Here is a 21361-nt window from a genome sequence, read left to right as displayed (position 1 = left end):
CCCCCTTGGATGGTATTGTATGTCTTTCAAAATAATGAGGCCACAATTAATTCACGTTTATAATCTCTTAATCTTTAGTTAGTTGTAGTCATTTTGTTTGTTCAGTTTGTGTGGCAAGGATTTGAGCATTCATAATACTAATGCTTTGAAACTCCTCACAGATGTAAATTGTCCTTCAGTAGAGAATTTGGAAAGTTACTGTCACGCTATTTTGAGTCAGTCCTACTTGTGGGTTGTCTTGGTTTGTTGATTAGGAAAACTTATTCTGACAACAGGCTTTAGAATGACTTTCATTAATTGGCATGTACCATTTTTAGTTAAAAGTACCTGTTCTTGTGGCAAATTTGGGTGCATTTTGTGTTTTGTATTATTTGCTTGAACTGGTAGGCATCTCTTTCTGATAAGGTGATCTGACACATGATAAGGTTTGCATGGGTTGTGCTTTGTCTTTGAGAGAGGATTTTATTTTTCCTCCTGTGCAGATTCAATAAGCATTGAGGTAATTTTTTTTTTCAATCAGCTTTGCAGCAGGTGCTTCTGGCAAGTGAATCATTCTGTGAATTACCCATTTCTTTGAAGAGATATATTTTTTTTAGTTTCCCCTGGAAATGAAGTTGCTATTCCAGTTGCTTCTCTCTGTTAATATTATTTGTGCTGTAGCAATACTGTTTTCCTTTTCCTCGATCGAGTTCCTTTGTAATTTGTTACTCTAATACTACATACGTAGTTCCTGCTCTCTAGAGCTTACAAAATACTACAAAGAGTGTGGTGCACATTAGGCAGCACAGTGAGGAGAAAAGACTAATAGTAGTGGTAACAAGCACACCCCAAGATATGTGTGCTAGGTGTCTTAGAAATGCGATGATTCCAAATTATATGTCAGTCAGTTCTTTTTCCATATAAATGGCTGCTGGACCTGAAGATGAGATGAAATTGGTATCTCTCAGGAAATCTTTTCTTGTCTGTTCTGGTCAGTTGCTATTCACTCTCAGTCATTATATTCCTACTTATCCTGTGCTATACAATGCAAACACTGTTTTCACCCTGGAGCTATTATGTATTCCAGTTGTATCTGACAGTCCTGACACTTTAGAATTTGAAGAAATGGTTGCTCTCAATTTTTTTCAACATTTTAACTCTCTTATAATTTTGCTTGCTAGCCATCCTCATGCTAGGCTTGTCCAGAGATCCTGAGTGTTGCTTTTGGTTTTGTTTCAATATTTCTGTATATAGTACCTGTAGGAGAAATTTTAAAAAAATTATACCCTATAGTTTTAAGTGGTACTTGATTCTTGTGTTTCTGATTCATAGTTCAGGGTTTTGGTTTTGTTAATGCAATCTTTTGGTAATTTTAATGTCTTTTGAGAACAAAAACATTATTTGTGCAGATGAACTTTCTTTTTACTTGGCTTAACACTTTGGTAGGGAAAAATATGTGCTGTGTATATTTTGGTAATATTTTGCCATCTGGGCTATATTCCAATATCAAATCATGTTTCTGTTCATGCATTGCCAGTCTTCATATCCTTGAAAGAGGTATACTTAATCTTCATTGCTAAATTGAGACAATTCCTATTTGTTTTAGTCAAGGCTTTTAATCTATAAACACTTACTAAGGCATTACATGTTCAGCACTTAACCCTTGAAAAGTGCTTTTATTAAAGTCTGTGTTTTAAAACCTTAATGGGCTTGTGGTAAAATCTACAAATGTAAACCACCTTTCATAATGTTTGCATGGCTTTCAAAACATTCTGTATTTTATCCTTGGTATCTCTGATAATTTTGCATAAAAATATTTTGATACCAGTGAGTGAGAATTTTTAAGTCATCCATCATTTCCCGCATGTCCATTCTCTGTAAGGTTCTTTTTCATTCCAACTGTCTTATTAAAAAATGACTTGATGTGCAAAACTGTAAATTTCTTTGGACAGTCACCAAATTTTCTTTGTTGCTAAAGAGCTTATTCATACCTTTGATGCTGAACTCACAGACAACATATTATTATAACAGAGACTTCCAAGATGAATTTCCAGCATTGTCATCATGCATCAGAACAGCATGTTTATTCCTGAAGTTTCTCACACTGTTCTTAAATTTTGTAAGATGGATTTTACTTTCCCCTTGAAAAGAGCTCAGTTTCTCTGCTGAACTTCATCCTGTTAAAAATGCATTTTTATAGCACATATTTTATGTGGTTTTTTACTATTTTTAATATGTGACATTATTTTTCATATGTCTTTGCAATGACTTCTGTATCAGTGAGCTAGCATTCCATGCAAAAGGAATTCCTTTGAACATTTGATGTAGTAATATTTTATCGATCACTTCTGTATAGAACATATGCTAAAAGGAAGTCTGAAAAAGCTATGTAATCAAAACAATTTATTTTGGAACTTGTCTGTTGAGGAGGTATTTGCCAGAATCTGGCTGCACCATTAGAGAGCAGCTTCGCTGTGTTGTTCAAGTTGGCAGATGAAAATGTTCTCTTTTGATATTTTCATTTAGTTCCTTTGAAACCATGTAGATTCTCAGATTACCATCTGGTTTTTTGATTATAACCACTGAATGAACTCAAAAGGTTCCTCTGTTTAACATATGATGCCATTTTCTGTTGTTTGGTTCAAAAACTATTCAGTCCAGCCTTTAATGGCAATACTTGCTCTACAGTATGAATCATAGATCTTGCATTTTCTTGTAGTTGTGCAGAGTGTACTGTGAACAAATGTCAAACCTTGTCAAATACAAATTGTGGCCTCGGTGTTGCACAGTGGGGCTTTGGCTGCTTGTACACATTTGAAATATTAGATAGTCCCATTGATTTTAAATGGCTAAATTGTAATAATGATCTCTTTTTTAAGTTCAATTTTAATTCTTCCCTTGCTTTCCAGTCCCAAGATGTGGCTGCTTTTTCCTAGTCTTGTATGTTCCTCATGATTGAATTTTCAATCTGTGTAACAGCTTAATCTTGTGATTGAGGTCACTGGACTCTGCTCAGCAACTCAGGGCATTACATCCCAAGTGTGCAGTTTTATTGATTTCGGTAATATCATGTTAAGCTTTCAGTCTGAACAAGCCTTCTTTTGCCTTTGTTTGCTTTAAGCTATATTACTCCATAATAATGACATATTTTAACTGGCTGTAGTTGAGATTTTATTTTACTGGAGCCTTTTGTTTCAGCTGCAACACTGAAGTTGTGTTATGTTTCTGACAGTGCTTTTATGGTTAATTTAACTTTTATTATGAACACCGTAATAGAGTGTGGGATTGCTGTGAGCAGTCTGCTTCCCTGTTTGACCCTACAACTGTCTTTTGTTCAGCTTTCACCTTCTCACTTATCCAGGTTTTTGCATTTGTTTGCTTTATTTTCAGATTACTATGAGGTAATGACCTTTGTCTATGGGTGAATTGTAAATCTTGTATCAACTTCTAAGTAGCAAATCTTTTTTTGCTGTTGTTTCATGTTTTTCCATGTTAACTACAAATCTGGGAATTTTTTTAGATTGCACAAGTGTTGTGGTTTAACCCCAGCCAGCAAACAAGTACCAAGCAGCCACTTGCTGACTCCCCCACTGGTAAGATCAGGGAGAGAATTAGAAGGGTAAAAGCTAGAAAACTCCTGGGTTGAGATAAAGACAATTTAATAGGGGAAAGTAAAAGCCACACATGCAAACAAAGCAAAACAAGGAATCAGCTCAGTGCTTCCCATGGACAGGATGTGTTCAGCCATATCCAGGAGAGCAGAGCCCCATCATGCGGTTACTTTACTTGGGAAGACAAACACCATCACTCCAAACATGCTCCCCTTCCTCCTTCTGCCTCCCACTTTACATACTGAGCATGATGTCATATGGTATGGAATATCCCTTTGGTCAGTTTGGGTCACCTGTCCCTGCTGTGTCTGCTCCCAACCTCCTATGTTCCCCCAACTTCCTTGCTAGTTTGGCAGTGTGAAAAGTAGAAAAGGCCTTGGCTCTGTGTAAGCTCTGCTCAGCAATAACAGAAACATCTCTGAATTATCAACACTTGTGTGAACTTGTGTTCAGCACAAATCTAAATCATAGCCCCATACCAGCCACTGTGAAGAAAATTAACTCTACCCCAGCCAAAACCAGCACATTTCACCCCTTATTCCATACCATTTACATCATGCTCAGCTCCCACACTTTTCAATACAACTTCAATCTCAGTTTGCAAAATATATTGTTTTATGAGGTTTCCACTCATCTTTTGGTAGCATTCACTGTGGCTACAATTCTGAACTGCAAGCTGGGAATTTTTACCTTGTCTCTACTATTTACAGTTTTGTGAAATACTTGCTCTTGTTCCTCAGTAAAGCTACATGCTGTTGTTTTAGAAAGCAGACATTTTTCACTGTCTTTGCTTTTCAAGTAGTTCAGCTGAGAAGTTGAACAAAATAATTTCAGGTAGAGCTGGAAATAGAATCTGTCTCTTGATGCACTGGAATGCTCTGCCCTCTTGGATGAGCAGCTAAATCTGCTGGCTTAGATAGCTTGTTCATAGTCACCATTGTAAATGCTGTAAATGGGTCTTGGTTCACAAGTGCAGCCCAAGCATCCTAATTGTTGGGTTTGTGTTGTTCGTAGTACCTGATTCACTAGGGAAGTACATATTCAGGTTCCTGTTAGAGATGGGTTAAGATAAAGGACAGTGTTTCAACTGATTGTCTTCCATGAAACAATGCTTTAGGATGGCTTATGTTTTTTTCTTCCACGCCTTTAAGGGAAAAAGCCACAAAAAAGACAAACCTTGACTTTTAAATTAGGTTTTGTAGTCAGCTGTTACTGCAATCATGATGCATACAAAAGCCCATGTGTTTTATTTTTTGTCATTAATCTCTCATTTTGCCCTGCAATTGCACAGTTATAAAATTTGGAAGATTGAGAGGTGTGAATACCAGTAACTTTGCTGGGACGTACTGAATTCAGTTTCTTCGGCTGTAAATGGTCAGTGCCAACCTATGTCAGATGAGTATGAGGCCAGCAGTTTCTTTTTGGACTTCACAGGTATTTTGATGCAAATGAAACATGCCTTTTATAAATTTATTCTGTGTTTCACCAGAAAGTTCTGTGTATATTGTATGTGAGGCAATGAGCACATTATGAACCTGGTGCAATGGGGAACGAGGTGTGGCCACACTTGAGTGCCTCCTTACTGTTCATTGGCTTGGACCTGGGATGTCTCCATGTGGATGTGGCCACATGCTTCTGTATAAAGCTGCAGTGTCTAACAGACATCTCCAGAGTGAGTGGAAGCAGCCAGCCTGCTTTTTCATCCTTGCTGACCCTACAGGTGGGACAGATGGAATTTTCTTTGCAGGGCCACACATGAGCCATGCTGAATTTGGACTGATAGGAATTGTCTGCACCCTGATGCTGTAATCCACAGCCTGGGTAAATTGTTCACAGGTGGTGATGAGTTATATTTGAGTTACTATAATAGCTTGTTTAAGTACTCACATTGCTCACAATTACTCATAAAATTAATTTTATGTAGATGATGTGTTGTAACTGAGTGTGAATGGAGATAACATTCTTGAAATTATATGGAACCCTAAATTTCTTTGCATTGTTTTAAATGACAAGGACATGAAGAATGTCTCTCTTTAAGAGCTTAAAAAAATGATTTCACGGTTCCAGTATGAATCAAGATTCCTTACTGAGGAAACATTCTACTTCAGTGTACCTACTGTCAGCAAAAATGTTATGGTGTGAGCAATTAATAGAATGGGTAACACTATGCTGGTGGATATTCTACACATTACATCTTCCTGAAAGCTTCATACGGTCATGAAGCATCCTTGAAAAATAAAATGGTAAGCTATGTCTCTGCCTAGAAGGGGGCTGTGTAGAATTTAAAAGATCATTCAAGGGGAAAATTCTTTAAAACAAATAAATCCCCAAAACCTTACTGCTGAGCATAGAAACCCAGGAATGTACAGGACTGTATCTGAGATATAGGGCTGTGAGGTTTTGTGTCTGTGTTCTTTACTCCGTTTTGTCATATGGAGTGTGGAGAGATGTCCATCCACTCTAGATACAAAAGTGAAAACCAGGGCTTTGAAAAGTGCTTGCAGCTTCAACTGATATTAGTATGTAGGATCTTCTCACAGGATTAGGGATTTACAGTCTGTTTTGAAAATGAAATGTTTAAAATGCTTCTGTTGGCCATTTACTCTTGTACTTTAACCATGCTGCTCATGTTTGCAAGCTTGTCCTGGCAATCAAGGGTGTTGTTACTGATATTGCAGGGGCTTGGGCTTTTAAAAGATGTGTTGAACAGCTTGGGAAGAAAGTGAAATAGAATCCCATAATGATAGGTGCTGATGGACATAGTCTTTCTTACTGCTGTTCGGGGCTTGAGAAAAGGATCAAAATACAGCAGTCTGGCAGTAATTTGACTGCATTTAAACTCCTACAGCTGCTACTGCAACTGGGTCTATGTTAAAGGAATGACAACTGGAGGGAAATATCAAGGCAAGAAAACACATCTTCCCTATTTCCAAAACTGAATGCATCTTCCCTTTTTACATGTGGTAGAGGTGCTAAAGTAAAGGGGAAGTTCTTGTAAAAACCCAGAAAACTCAAGGTAAGCCATTTTCTTCTTTCTGTCAGGAAGTAAAAATTGTTAGTCACCATACTGACACTAACTCCATGGCTTGTGTGGCTAGTAATGAGTCTAGCAGAGTATCTAGGAAAGGAAGAAGATAAGGATGTGATTTTCTTTTTCCTGACATTATCTCTCAAGTGGATAACCTTAAATATTGACATTGTCCTCAGCAGTTAATATATTTTAATATTATTGTGGAAAATACTGTAATTCCAGGAATGACACCATGCAAGTGGAGTTCCATTGGTCTGTAAGCAAGGTGATGACCACAACCATAAATTTCCCTGTTCTACAGCAGTCCTTTTTTTCAGGTCTTCCTTTTGATTTCTGTCTTAGACCAACTCAAAGAAGGTAATTTTTATTTTTGCATCTTCTACAATTTGTATTTTGGTCAGCAGAATTAAAAAGGAGAGAGGAGAGGATAATTTCAATTGTGCTTTAGCACAGATGTGCTGAGTTATAAATGTTTGGTTTTTTTTCCTCTGGAAAAAAACCTCCCCTGTCATCTTACATAAAGTACTGGCCTGTTTTGGGAACTGTGACATGCAAATTCATGTACGAAGGCTGTCTGAAGGAAACATAGTTTTATCCTTAGGGCAGAGGCAGTTCCTCAAAAGGCAATAGAGTTGAGGAGGAAAATGAATATTTTTCTTGGAGCTGGAGCTTTCTTTCCTTTTTTTTCATGTGTTGCAAATTCTCATCTCCTGAAAATAGTCTACTGAAGGCTTTCTTTTGAACTTGTGTTACCTTTTCCTTTGCCTTTCTGTCGTTTATTTTGCTGCTATGCCTCCCTCTCTCTTCTATTAAAGTCTAGAGTGATAAAAACCCCTCTGTCTAGACTGGGAGTGCAGAGATAACTGACCTGGTGGTGTTTGAGTTAACCCTGGAGATAAAAGTTCCCTTCAGACTCAGGTGGAGCACCCTGAAGACAGGTTTATTAGTTTGGGCAAGCCTCTGGACGACATTACTCTTTGGTATGAGCTGTTTGGTCTACACAGTTGTTAATACTGCACAGGATGTAATTGCTTGGGGGCGTCTAATACAAAATTGAAAACTTCTGCGTGGTTCTTCATTGTGAGCTGTGGATACAAAGCTTATGTTCATGTCACTTGGCAGCTGCATTTGTCTGTGGACCTATTCTTGTCTTTTTGTGTGTGTTGTCATAGAGATGTAGATTTGTTGGTAGCCTCTTCATACTAAGTGAAACATGCAGGTAATTTGTTGTTCAGCCCTCAAAGCAGGTATGTGATACTTTGGCTTATGTCAATATTGAGAAATTCAGAAAAACTTGTGTGTTTTTAAATGTATATACAGTGCATAGGTGACTGTTAGCAATTAAACTCTGCTTTTAACCAGCATAGTTATTCAGTGCCTTTTATTATCTTTCGTCTCTTGCTCTTGGCAGTTATCAAAGACATGACAAATTGTCTCTACTGATGATGCATCTGCTTTATGGGTTTTTTTTTATGCTCTGCTTGCTTTTCCACTGAGTTTACTGGTAGATATGAATCTGACTCCAGCACAGAATCATGAGCTGTCTGGATTTTCAGTACAAGGAGTTTTTGATTCAGCTTATTATATCACTGTTTTTGTTCAGTACAGTTGCTTCCAATTGATATACAAGGACAGTGTGTACTTAAATTCTGTTTTACTTGCTTTGATACAGAATTTCTTTTTTACCTTTATTTTTCTCTTAAGCATAAATACTGTTGCTAGCAGGATTTCCCAAAATTAGAACTAAAAAAAACCCCACAAAAATTCTCAACAATTCTTTCTCATTTGAAACACATAATATATGTTGAAATTGTGCTGAATATGAATATATAAGAATATTTTCTGCTAGTGGACAGAAAAAATGGTTGTAATTACTTAGCAGGGTGATCAGTTTCTCTCACACTTCCTTGTAATGATTCTCTTGCAGGAACATGTACATCTGGCAGTAGGAAGAGATTCTATTAGGTATTGACAATAATGCAGCAAATTTTTCTATATTGCCTTACCTGAAATTTCTTTGTATTGCACTGAAAGTATTGTAATTATAGTTATAAGAAATAAAGAGGTAGACTGTGATCTCCTGTGGTAAGTAGTAATAAAAATTGTTGTTTCCTCACAGCATGCCAGTCCTTTGTAGGAAATAGGATAGGGATTATTTGAAAGAAAAAGGACACCTTATATGCATCATAATCCTGGATGTGAGTGTGTTATGTATGGGAGTGCTTAAGGACTGACTTTAGAGTTGCATAGGTGACCTTAATTTGTGAACTCCATATTTTTGAGGGGTTGACTTTTTTACATTAACAGCATAATTTTTTTTCTTCCCCAGAGAGTGAAACACATCTAGATAAAACTTTATAATTTAACTCTTGCATTAAAGGAACTGATACTTCTAATTTGTAATCCAGTAGGAGGGTACTAATTATTATTAGTGCAATTTAAAAGATGGAATATTTCCTCTTTCCCCTCTTTTATTATGTTTATGCATATATTTTCAGATATGATTCTGGACCAGCAGGTGGGTTCTGGACAGCTCAGTGAGGATGTTCGTCACAGAGTGCATGAGGCATTACTGAAACAGCATCACCATCAGAACCAGAAGAAGCTGAGCAACAGGATCCCAATTGTACGATCCTTTGCTGATATTGGGAAGAAGCAGTCTGAGCCCCATTCCATGGACAAAAATGGTAATGCATTGCTTTATTTGGCAATTTGAGCTTTCAATAACATCTACCTGTTCAGTATCACATGTGCTTTGTGCTCACAGCTTGACAGTCTGTTCTGAAAAACTACTCTGTAAAACCAGTACCATGAGAGTGGTTCCTCTTATGAATTCAGTAATACACCTGCTTAAATTTGAAACTCAGGTATCTTGCACAGTTCAGGATTGGGCAGAGATATTCAAGGGAGCTAGCTCAGGAGTTGGAAGATAACTATTAGTGTGCCATTCTGTCCTGGATAACTGCTACGGCACCTTATTTCCAGTACAGCTCAGCTTAAGTACACTTGTGGTGCTTTGAGGCACTCTGTGCAATCCTTCAGACTGAGCTTGAACATCTTTGCACAGTGTTGCTCTGAGCTGTGGACATGCTGCATTAGTGATGACTATTTTGACTTCTGTTTATACCTATCCAGGGCCATTTAGTTAGCATATGGTGGATTATTGAAATAGTTCTGACTGAAGTCTATGACAATGTACATATCAGCTAGAATTCAACTGTTGCTTCAGATTTCACAGGTCAGTTTGAAGGACTGAAAAAAGGGGAAAACATTTTCAAGATGACACTGTTGGAGAGATGTCACAAGAACCTTGTTCTTTCAGAAAATTCCTTTTTGGAAAATCAGGTTAATGCAAATGAGAAATCATTTGCAGAGTGGTTCTACAGTAAAATATTGCCATAGCATTTTTTTTTCTTCTTGCTTTTACAGAAGACTTTGTAAGCTGTAATGTTGTTAGAGGTTATCATAATGAAGGATCATTTCATATTGTCCCTTCCTTATTTACATAAACACAGGTCTGTGTTATGTAATTTGCAGCCAAATTTTGTAAATATGTGCAATTAATTCACTAAAATTGTACACTGCGGAATTACTGAGCCTCTGTATCCAGTATCATCATAATACACAAAACATTTTTGTCTGTACACTATTGGACTATTCTGACTCGTATTCCAGAAATTGGCTTAACTGTAGTTCACTCTGCTGTCCCTCTGTTTCAGAGCCCTGCTGAGCTCCCCTGTCACCTGGGAAGTAGGGTGTGAGGAAACAGCCACAGCACCAGGAAGGTGCTGTTTGCAAAAGGAAGCTGTGTGCTGTGAGGCATAGAGCAGAAGGGTGAAGAGTAGTAGTGTGGCTGATTGGGAAAGATGGGGCTGTTGGTATAAAGATTGACTGTGGTTTCAAGGAAGAATGTTTTGCTTCAACAATTGCCAAATAAAGTTTTAATAGATACTTGTAAATCTAGCTGCTTCCTTGGGAAAGATTTTCAGACCTAAAAGGCAGCATATAATTTAATCTGCTGAGGATATTAAATAGATACATTAATGATGCCAAAATGCCATTTTAAGAGTAAGGAAAAAAATAATGTTTACTAAGATGTGTGTGATTATGCATATGGATGCACAAGAGTAAAAGTAAGTAGATGATTGTCCATTGTTTTTAAGGCAACTTTCTTGTTGATTTGTGCAGCTCTTGCTGATGACTTTAAACATAATCAGGACACACTAAAGAAAGTTAATGGCATTATGTTTCTATTCCTCAATCTCCATGAGGTGTAACATGGCATTCCATAAGCTTTTTGCACTACATCTTAGGTAACAAATAAGCAGGAGGTCTCCTTAAAAAGACCCCTCAGGGCAAGCTGTGAAAGTATCATGAGCTCAATTTCAGTCACTTTCTCTGTCAATTGGTGGAACTGATGCAGTAATTCACTTCAGGAACATCTCACTTTTGCCCAAGTTTCTTCTGGGAATCTTCCTATCATTATTAAAATTCCCCCCCCAAAAGATATTCTTATCAGGCCAACAACTAAGTCTGTATTAAACATATATTTTATGTATATTTTATATACTTAGTGGGTAAGTGATTTTCTAAGTAGGGAGACACCTTCTTACAGGTTTTCATTTGTCTGTCCTTATTTTGCAAGATGGAAAACTGCTTTTACAGAAATGTCTTGGAGCACTCTAGCCTCTGTTAAAAAATCACTTAGCCGCTTTAATCGTGTTAATTTAAATTAAATACACCATAAACAATAGAAATAAATAATTTTAGCTAAGTCTATATGAAAGTAAATCAACTTTTTGTCTAAATTACAGTGAAAAGTTCAAAACACAATCTTTTTGAACACAAATGTCTTTTTATCAGTTTGAATCATTGCTCTTCTACTTGCATCCTTTACGTGCTAATGCACATTGGGCAGTCTCCTCCTTCAAAATAGATGATGGCCCTGTGATAAATAAAACAAGGAGGATTTGTTTAAGTTTCTCTCTTATCATTCCTCACTCTGTTACATTAAAAGTCTGAATCTTTTTTAATTGCCTGAATTGTACTGAAATTCGTATTAGCTTTAGAAGAGGAGAATTCAGTCTAAGATTTTTGTTTTAAAAGGAATCACAATTTTTTCCCTTTCAAGACAACAGCAAATAAGCAGCTTGGGCCTGACTGGCAAATATTGCCCCAGTACTCCAGGATTAAAGGAGTGGGGAAAGGGACAATTCTGGAGAGCCGCCTAATTTGAGGTACACTGCCACCTCTTCTGGCTTACTCTTAGTTTTTTTTTTACCCTATGTAACTTGCTATAGTAGGTAGTGTGCAAATTATTCAGGAATCTACACTGAAGTGCTCAGCTTTCAGGAACTCTGCTGTTCTTAGAAGCTTGACCAGGGGTAGCACAGAGGTTTCTGATCATTTTCATCTGTCATTGCCTCATGACCCAAATGCTGGAGTTCAGCTACAGTGTCATGCTCACTGCAGCTGTATATTTCTTTTTAGGTTGCCATGGAGTGTCTGTACAAGCTTCTTCTAATAATACAAAAGCAAGTTGTTAAAGTATAACTTTGAATCATGTGAAAGCAAAAAAAAAAAGCTAAGTATGTGTAAAAGAAAGCGAAGTTAAGAAATATAAGTAAACATATTATTGTCAAGAATGTGCTGTGAGACACATCTTGTTTCCTGAGGACAAACTGGTAGAATACAATCAAGGCATCATTTTAGTCTTCTTATTTCCATTTGTGCACAAACACTGTAGAGAATGTATGAACATATAATGTTCCATATATTGCCATCAGTAGCAGTATCATTCTCTCCTTTTAATTTTAAAAAAATATGCATCAAAATATTGTTGCATTTACTTTCTGGTTGATAAGTTTAATTCCTAGAAGGCTACAGGTAGAAAAACAGATTATCTTGGGTACTACTAATGAGCTTACAGCTCACTTCCCCCTTTTCAGAGACAAGAGTTTTTATAAAGAGCAAGTGCCAGGAGCTTTAGAAGAGCCACTTATTTGTCCCTGTTGGAATGAGACAGGGGAACTTAGACACTCTGCACAAAAGGAAATTTTCAGTTTGGTTAAATTTGGGGTTAGTGTAGGCAGTTGAACTGATAACAACCTTAGCAGTTGGTTGATTGTAAAATAGGTGGTTCAGAGCGTAAGTCCCTGCCATCTGCATTAGATGGTGCAGCTGAGGATGTAAACCCACTTCTTTGTCCAAGTTCTTGACAATGGTAGCTTATCAATGGATCAGTTTTTAGATATTCAGGAGTCAAGGCTGAAAATGAAGACATAAACTTTAATTCAATATATGGCAGTACCACTGATAGACCTTTGTGATACCTTTGCTGGATGATAGTTGTACATATGTTCGCCCTCCATTTTTCTTTGTTTAAGAGTCTGTCAGATCATCTAATTAATTTGCTTTGTATTTAGTAGTATTATCTTTTGTTTACAATGGCTTTTCTTCACATCCTCTGCAGGGGTAAGATGTCAGGGTGCTATGGATTTACCATGCATTTTTAATGCTGCCATGCTGTGTTTAACTTTCACTTTTCATTAAGCATCAAAACTGTGAGAATTAAAAGCTTGCTTTTGATGTTCCAGTAAAAAATGACAGTCAAATTTGGCATAAGAGCAGGAAAAATGATTATTTTTTATGGTCTACTTTGACACCAAATACCCAAAATAGAGGGTGGCAAGTAATTTTAGCATAAATATTGTAAAAGACAGGTAAAAATATTAATATTTTTCATTGGTAAATAATCTTTACAAAGTTTGCTTTATAAAGCAATTTAACCTATTTTTATTGAGATCAGTAGGTTTGTCACTGAGACCTCAGAGCTGTGTTTGTAAATTCCTGACATGGTCTAAAAAGCCCAAGACAACTGCAAATATATAACACCTTTCTGTTGTTAGAGGAATGCTACAATAATTATGACAATATTACATATTTTATTATTGTTAATATTGGATTATATATATATATATGCAATGCATGTATGGCATGAAAAAGTAGCTGATTCTATGCAAATGTAGTTAGGAAAAAGTTTAATTATGTAAACAATTAGGGTTTTTGACTGGCTATTTGACTTTTAGTCTGGGAGTTTGTGTTTTATATATATATATATTTATACGTGTGTAATGAGATCTGACAGACCTTATACTAATTAAAGTCCTAGAGGAAGGAACTATGGGAGAAGAGCATGGCAGGTTAAAAGTGACTTGTATTTCCAGGCACCTTGCTGAAGTGTTCTTTATCCACAGTAACATGCTCCTGTTCCTGTTTTCTGTTTCATAGAAATGCCATTTGTAACTTCTTCTTCTCCCTTGAAGTCAGAGCAGACACATTTATTAGTGTAAAAATGCATTACACTGCACATTTTGACAAATTTTGAAATTCCAAGGAGAGGTTTATTGATATGCCCAAGAGCGTGAAGCAAGCAATGGCACATTAAACTGGGGATGTTCAGAGTTAACAGCATGAGCTGCTGGAATAGTTAATTTTGACATGTTTCTTTTCAAGCTTTTTTGCAGTGATTTCATTTAGTGTAATGGGCTGGTTTGGGCTTCATTGTTTTGTGGCTTCACGAGCACATGTGGAGGTGTTAGAGCCTATGCTTGTGTGTTTAATTTAGGACAGTATCCTTTAGTATCCCAGAAAGTCAAAATTACCAGTTACATGATGGTATTAGTTACTTTCCTCAGTTTCCCAATCTCTTCTAAAATCTCTTAAGATTTTATGCCATAACCCAGAGTTACCTTAAAGCATGTGAAACTCTGATGTCAGTACTACCACATGGAGAAAGAGGGACATAACTTGGAGCCATATGAAAAGGGTAGGGAGGCATTCCGCAGTACGTGACTGTGTTCCTTCATTTTGGGAGTAAGTGACAATCAATGCCATATATACACCCAGGTTTTCTGGTGGTACTGAATCTGGATCAGGTGGATTGCTTCAGCTTTGCTTGAAGAGAAGGCAAACTCAAAGATAGTTAATTCTAGCTTAAATTAGCTAATGCTCTATGTCTTGTTTTAGATACTTCTCAAATGTATATATTTTAATAAGCTTGTATTATGCAGAGGTTTTTATACTACTGAAATATAACTTGTATTTATGAACATTTTCATCTGATATTCTTTCTTTTTCCACATTTCCTTGTACCTGTGATAAAATGTGTAATCTGTATGTGTAAAACTGTATCATTCATCTTTGTATTTCTTTATTTTGCTCTGTCTTTGTTGTGTCTGTCTCTAACAGGCTCATCTCATCTCTGTATCTTCCTCATCTCCTATCCTTTGGGTTCTGTAAACTCCCTGAAGGTTCAGAGGTAGTATAAATACCTATTCTTGCTTGGGCTTCAGATCATTTAAAATGTACACCCGTGACTTCATCTCAATTTCTTGTCAGCATGCAACTTCTTGCTATAGTGATTAATACATACCTCAGGCCTTTGTCAGCAATGGCACACTTAAGAGAAACTTGTGTGGAATTATGTTGCTTTTGGGGGAAAAAGTGTCATTTCTTTATAAGTTCATTTTCTTACATCAATTTGTAAAACTGCAAATCATAGCATTTTAGATAAAACTGCATGACTTCATATGAATTATGTTTGAGATTCAGGTCTAGCATTAGAAAAACAGCTGAAGTGACTTCTTCCTCTAAAATTGTGTATCAGTAGTGAGCACCAAATCTCTTTGCAGTTATACAGGTACAATGGGAGTGACATGGTTCTCTATCGATTTAAAATGTTATTCATCAAGAGGCCTAAAGATACTTGCACAATTCAGCCTGCAAAGATGCTCTGACTGCTCTGTTATATACTTAAGAAAACTTACTGTTTTTCAGTCCTTGATTTTTGATCCGGACAGTATTGTCCACTTAGATTTGGAAGACTGGTGCCTAGTTGCAGTGAAAAAAACTGAAGATTGTTTTTAGCGGTCTTGCAAATTGGATATTTTTTCCTGAATGGAATTCTAGAAAAATAAGCAACTTCTCTGGTTCATTTTCCTTGGATGTGTCAGTTGCATCCAGTTTGTTTCCATTAACTGTGATTTGTATCTGAATACATTGTTCTTGTTTTTTGTCAATGACATTCTAGAGACCTCTTGGATTTTGATTAATAAACCCAATGCACATAGTTAAATGTCTGGAGTTTTACGTTTAAGGGAGTAAGAGTATGTTGCATGTGACATTGATTTACTAGGACTAATTTTTTTTTTAATTTCACAAGAGTAACAATCTCAAAATGCCAAATGGTATCTGCAAATTCAAACTTCTATTACTGTAGCAAATGTGAACCTTGTTTTGATTGATTTTAAGGTAATTGACTTTGCCTGAAAGAATATTTGTTGTATGAATTCTTACTCTATTCAAAGCTCTGATAATTTCATGTTAGCTGAAAAAGACACTTTTTTATATAAGCAGATTATTTTCTTAAATAGAATTTTTAAAACTGTGCTGATATTGGCTTTTTAATACATAGATAGACCATAGCACACATTTTAGTGTGATTTTATCTGTCATGTATTAAGTTCCTTTGTATGTATCCTGGATATTTCAATTTACTACATTCTGCATTTGATACTTAGAAATACCTAAATGGCTCTCTGATGAGTTCTCAAAGAATGCAGCTCTTCATGTGCTTCATGTAGATGGACTGCAGGATAAGTCAAGACTTTTAAACTTTAGACCTCTAAGGACTATTTTTCAAGAATGCATTGCATTATTGAAAAATAAAACACTGTATTTACCCCATACGATGTGTAAATACCCATTTTGCTTGTGAGTGCTGAAATGGAGCTGGCAAGTACAGGGTGTGAAAGAGCTGAATGGCAAGGCTGTTGCTGCTCTTATTCTCTCTCTAGGGATTTTGATAGTTTATGCCTTCACCATTCTTATCAGCCTAAAGCTCATACTTTCAGCTCAAAGAAAAGAAGTAATAAACCATCACAAGTGTTTTTCTCAGAGCAGATGTTTAAAATCTGGTTAGGGTTTAGGGTTAATTTGGTTGTTTGCATTTTTTTTTTAAAAGTGAGATTACCAGTACTTTCTACCTTGTATCTTTGATTGTTATTCAATGCAGTAAAAAACCCAAACTTGTTATTCCATGATCCAGAAAGCTGTCTTAAGTTGTAGAGCTATTTAAACATGTCTTACTGCCTCAAGGTAAAACTTGTGTTCTTTCAGATTACTCCAGCATATGGGTAAATCAAAGTTTGAGGTCTTCTGTTGGCACAGAAAAAGAACATATGCTATTCTTATAAACTTCACATACTTACTGGTTATGGCTTTTATTTCCTTCTATGTATATTTTTACATATTTTTCTCCTAAAAGGAAAGTGGACACAATGTTTAAAAGTCCTTTGGACTGTTATGCTAATTGCTTTTGACACCTCCAATTATGATGTTAAAACTTCAGTATTTCTAACAGGTGGTCCATGCTCTGACTCCTTTGTTGGTCAATATTTTTATCTCTCTGGCAGATATCCCTGCTCTCATTTTCTTGAATTTTTGGGTCCAGAAAAAAAGTGTAAATGCCTAATTAGCAACAGAAAGATAATGAACTTCTATTTCTGTTGCTCTCCTGTAATGTCTTTATAGCATAGTATGTATATTAGTATGAGTAATTATTGCAACTATTTCCCTTTATATAGATCCTGGAATACAGAGGAATTTCTGAAAGGATAAAATGAAGAGTTAAAAGGTCTTATATTACTAGATTTAAAGTTTTCTGGGAGTAAGTTAAGACAGAACCTTTCACTGAGGAGTTTATGATGTGTCTGAATAAGTGGAAGGGGACTTTTGTTACATTATTAAAATCTCAAAAATAGTGCAGAAACAAAATTTATATTCTTTATGTATTATTTTTAGTACTTATAATACTATAGGATGATTCCCATAAAAATAATTTGAAGAGTGCTAAATAAGCAATACAGAAAAAAAATCACAGTGTGAAGTAGTGCTTTGGAATACATAGTGTAAAAGTGATGGTGTAACAATGATGGAACTTTGTTTTTCTGTAAGTTATAATTAAACCAGACAGATTGGCTGTTTATGAGTATCTCGTGCATGTAATAATTTCTGGCTTCTGATTTGCAAAAGTTGTCTCTTGTGACATTTAGGAATTAGTAGCCTCTTTTTATGGGAATTCCTTTAAGTTCCATTATGTGGCTTTCTAAAATCAGTCCTTTATTATTGGTCATATGTAAATTCTAATCTTGATTTTATTTTATCTTGGTTAGGTTAACATGCTTGTCATGTCTGGTTTTTGGCATTCTCTGTTTGTTTCACTGTAGTGATGAACAAAAGCCCTAACTTCTGTTGTTATTTTGATCTGCCCTTGTCCTGAATAAGAGAGAAAAATGGGAATATTTGCATTTTAAAGATGGATATATTTGACAATAAGATTTATAGCGATATATTGTAAAACATTCTGTTCCTGTACGTCCTTATAAAAGTGCAATATCTCTGTCTCTGCTGCCAGGATGCAGCACAAGAATCTAAAAATTTTTTTTTGTCACGGAAGATTTGTCTAGTGGAAAACAGGATGTTGATTTTCCTTGCACAAGTGTTTCAACTGGGAATTCATGACCAGACTTATTCAGGTATACTGTAGTGCTCAGCTGTGACAGAAGCTGGATACTCCAGCATTCTGGCAGTCGTTGAGGTGCTCTTGCAAGTCTCCAGTCCTGTTCAGACTGGATCCAGCAAAGTGCTCTGTTTCTTGGCTGTGGCTGAGAACATCCTTGGACTGCAGGCATGTGGAACAGCGGTGTGAGGGGACACACTGTGGCTTTTTGAATTGCCCAGACAATGTGCCTTGCTTAGGACTTTTTGACTGTCTTCATCTTCAAATATTGTGAACATATGGTCTTTGTTACTGTGCAAGTTTAGGTTGATTTTCACCAGAACCAATGTTTTCACATCATCATTTCTCAGTCATATGAGAGACTTTATTTGCTATGGAAACAAATATATGCTGGGCACGAGATGCTGACTCTGGGCCAGTTGGACTCTGTAGTTATTCCTGGGTATGTGTTAGGGCAGTAAGAGATAGTTGGCTCATATATTTGGTACTTTATCTTGTACTTTGTTGCAGTGTTTGGAGCTGTGCATGGCGTCTGCCATGCCAGGGAGGGAGAAAGAGCAAAGGCAAGCAGGGAATGGCCTGTGACCCTATGGGGTTTGTGTGCTGCCTTTCTCCCACCCCCACACCCGCGGGGTGTGCCCGGAGGCTGTGGCTGTGTGCAGGGGCAATGTTGGCATTAAGTAAAAATATGCTTTATGTGACATATACATGTTGCTTAATCCTATTTTTCCTTTTGAGCTTTTGTTGGCAAAATTTTGTTGGTCAGAAGGCCTACTCTTCACTTACACAAACTTTGGCATGTTTAAACACTTCTTCTCATCTTGAGTTATTTTTAAAACGTATTTAAAATACTTTACTAAAGCTACACTGGAATTCTTTTGGAATGTGTTTGCTGAAACATTTGTTTTACACATGTCCATAATCACATTGTTCAATAGTGAGTTTATAAATCAGCTTAATTTCCAATATATTTAATTTTATACCTCACACTCTTATGTTGGTTTTTGTAGTTGTTGTTATAATTGGGACATTCTTGTACACATGAATAAATTTATGAAAATTAGTAATGCTGTTTTATTCAATGAGGAGTATTTCTGTAGGGAGATATTGCCCAATATTGGCAGCTCCTCAAATTGCTTACAGAAACTTTGTGAAGGCAGGACTTTCCCCAAATGTAATATTTTAAGAATTGTAAGCTTTAATCGGTGTAGAAATTATTCCAATAGAAATATTAGATGGAAAAGAATAGTTAAAATAGAATATTTCCATAGAAATATAGACATAATAGATGAGATAAAATATACTATTTCCATAGAAATATTCCAATATTCAAGAGTACCTTTTACGTTTCTTAATTACGTTTTCTCATTCCTAACTGCACATGGTGAATGTTCTGTCTTTTGAGAATGTGCTATTCTAAATAAGTCTTTAATTAAAATGCCATGTTTGGATGTGTTGTATACATATGATATGAAATGTATGCAAATCTCCTAAGTATTGTGTCATTAGATGTTGTTTTATTTATGGAATTGCTAGTATTCTGTAATAATGATACTTTTTTTAGCAGGTCAGATTGTTTCCCCACAGGCTGCTCCAGCCTGTATTGAAAATAAAAATGATGTGAGCAGAGAAAACAGCACTGTTGACTTTAGCAAGGTAAGTGTTCACTGATGGTGAAGTGAACTTCCTAACTAAATGCAATGAATCCTTGTGTGTCTGTAAAGTGCAGATTTTACTTCAGCATTGAAGTTTTGTGTGCACTGCAACACAGTTTGTATAAGATAATAAGCATTTTACATTTTTTTTGCTAAATTATAGGCAACAGGAAATCACAGTTTAGGAACACAGATAAATTTAGTATGATGATATCATAGGTGTATATTTGTAGGGGGAATTTTTATTAGGAACGGAAAATTATTCAAGTAGGAAAGTAATTCAGAATTCCTATAATTCACATTTACCTCAGATTTTTACTTTTTTTAGAAGTGATGCATGAATGCAAACTACGCTTTTTATAACCTGAACTCGTGGATTCCAGATGTCTCAAACAGAATGTGTTTCTATAAACCTATAGCTTAATGCTTCTGGCAAGCCAAGATATTTCAGTACACTTTACAAAAGATGTTAGCTGTTCAGTAGTGGAGATTGCAATGACGGTTCAATGTTAGATAGCAAAGAAAAGCAAACAGCTTCTCAGCTTTAATGTAAAGGGAGAATCCTAATTTGTTTAAGAAGTCTGTATCTACCTCAAACAAACTCTCACATTGGATGCAGCTGACAGACCTGACAGGAATAGATGGCTTCAGCTGATGCATTAATACAACGAAGATTGAGTAAGTGAAGAAAGGTGATTTAAACCAAAATTCTGAGGAACAGCATACTGAGTCTGTTTAATCTTAATGTTAGTGCAGCTGAGCTAAAAGTAGAGTTATGTGATTGCTCCATCTGGTGCCAGACTTATTTCCTAGCAGCAGTAGCTATTTGCACCGTTTGAATTTCTGACTGAACTTGCCAGACTAGGAATGGTATATGGCTGAAATAAAAATGGGAAACACATCTTTTTGTCAGTGACAATGAGAAGAGAGTGTCTGGGGTTGTATTATGGACCACATTTCTACAGAGGTAGCAAGGACATCTATAGTGACAAGTTGTGGAAAATGTAATGTTAATACTTTAAAAATATTTCAAGCTAAGATTATAATGCTTTAAAAGGTCAAGTATGATATTGGTTTCCTGATATTTGTTAAAACTGTTAAGCAAAACTAATTGTTTTGGCAAGTGTTCTAGTATCAAGATGTAAACTTTAGTAAAGCATATAAAATATAAATAAAACTGTCTGTTCAAAATTAAGCTATGCAGAGGTGAAGCTCATAACAACCCAAAGGGATTGACATAAGTTTCAGTAGTGCTTTTCTTGAACATTTCCCCAGTTGCTTTGAGTGTTTTGAGGATATAAATCCCAGTCAGTTATCTAACTCCATGATGTTTGTATTGAACAACAATGTGGGCTGCATCATTTGATCCTTCACTCATTATTTTGGTAGTGCTGCAGCTTTGCTGATCTAAAGAGCTCCTCCTATTTAAACTGGCCTGAGAAAAGATCAACATTTTTTCTTTCACTAGCCTCAGCAGTGATAGATACCAGTAAGGAAGTCAGGA

The 21361-nt window shown here is 36.1% G+C and overlaps 1 protein-coding gene across 1 annotated transcript in view; it reads left to right on the top strand.

The window, feature by feature from the left end:
* The window catches only part of SLC4A10 (solute carrier family 4, sodium bicarbonate transporter, member 10), a gene marked incomplete at its 5' end in the record, with an annotated part of 79560 nt that overhangs the window by 15736 nt on the left and 42463 nt on the right, over positions 1-21361 (top strand). Inside the window, 2 exons of the mRNA XM_009084549.1 lie at positions 9120-9308; positions 19770-19858. Coding sequence (XP_009082797.1) covers positions 9120-9308; positions 19770-19858 — 278 coding nt within the window. The remainder of the gene's footprint in view (positions 1-9119; positions 9309-19769; positions 19859-21361) is intronic.

Source organism: Acanthisitta chloris, unplaced genomic scaffold, assembly GCF_000695815.1.
Source record: "Acanthisitta chloris isolate BGI_N310 unplaced genomic scaffold, ASM69581v1 scaffold27141, whole genome shotgun sequence".
Lineage (NCBI taxonomy): Eukaryota > Metazoa > Chordata > Aves > Passeriformes > Acanthisittidae > Acanthisitta > Acanthisitta chloris.
The sequence above is the reverse complement of the archived record's forward strand: the minus strand, read 5'-3'. Positions and strand labels throughout refer to the sequence as shown.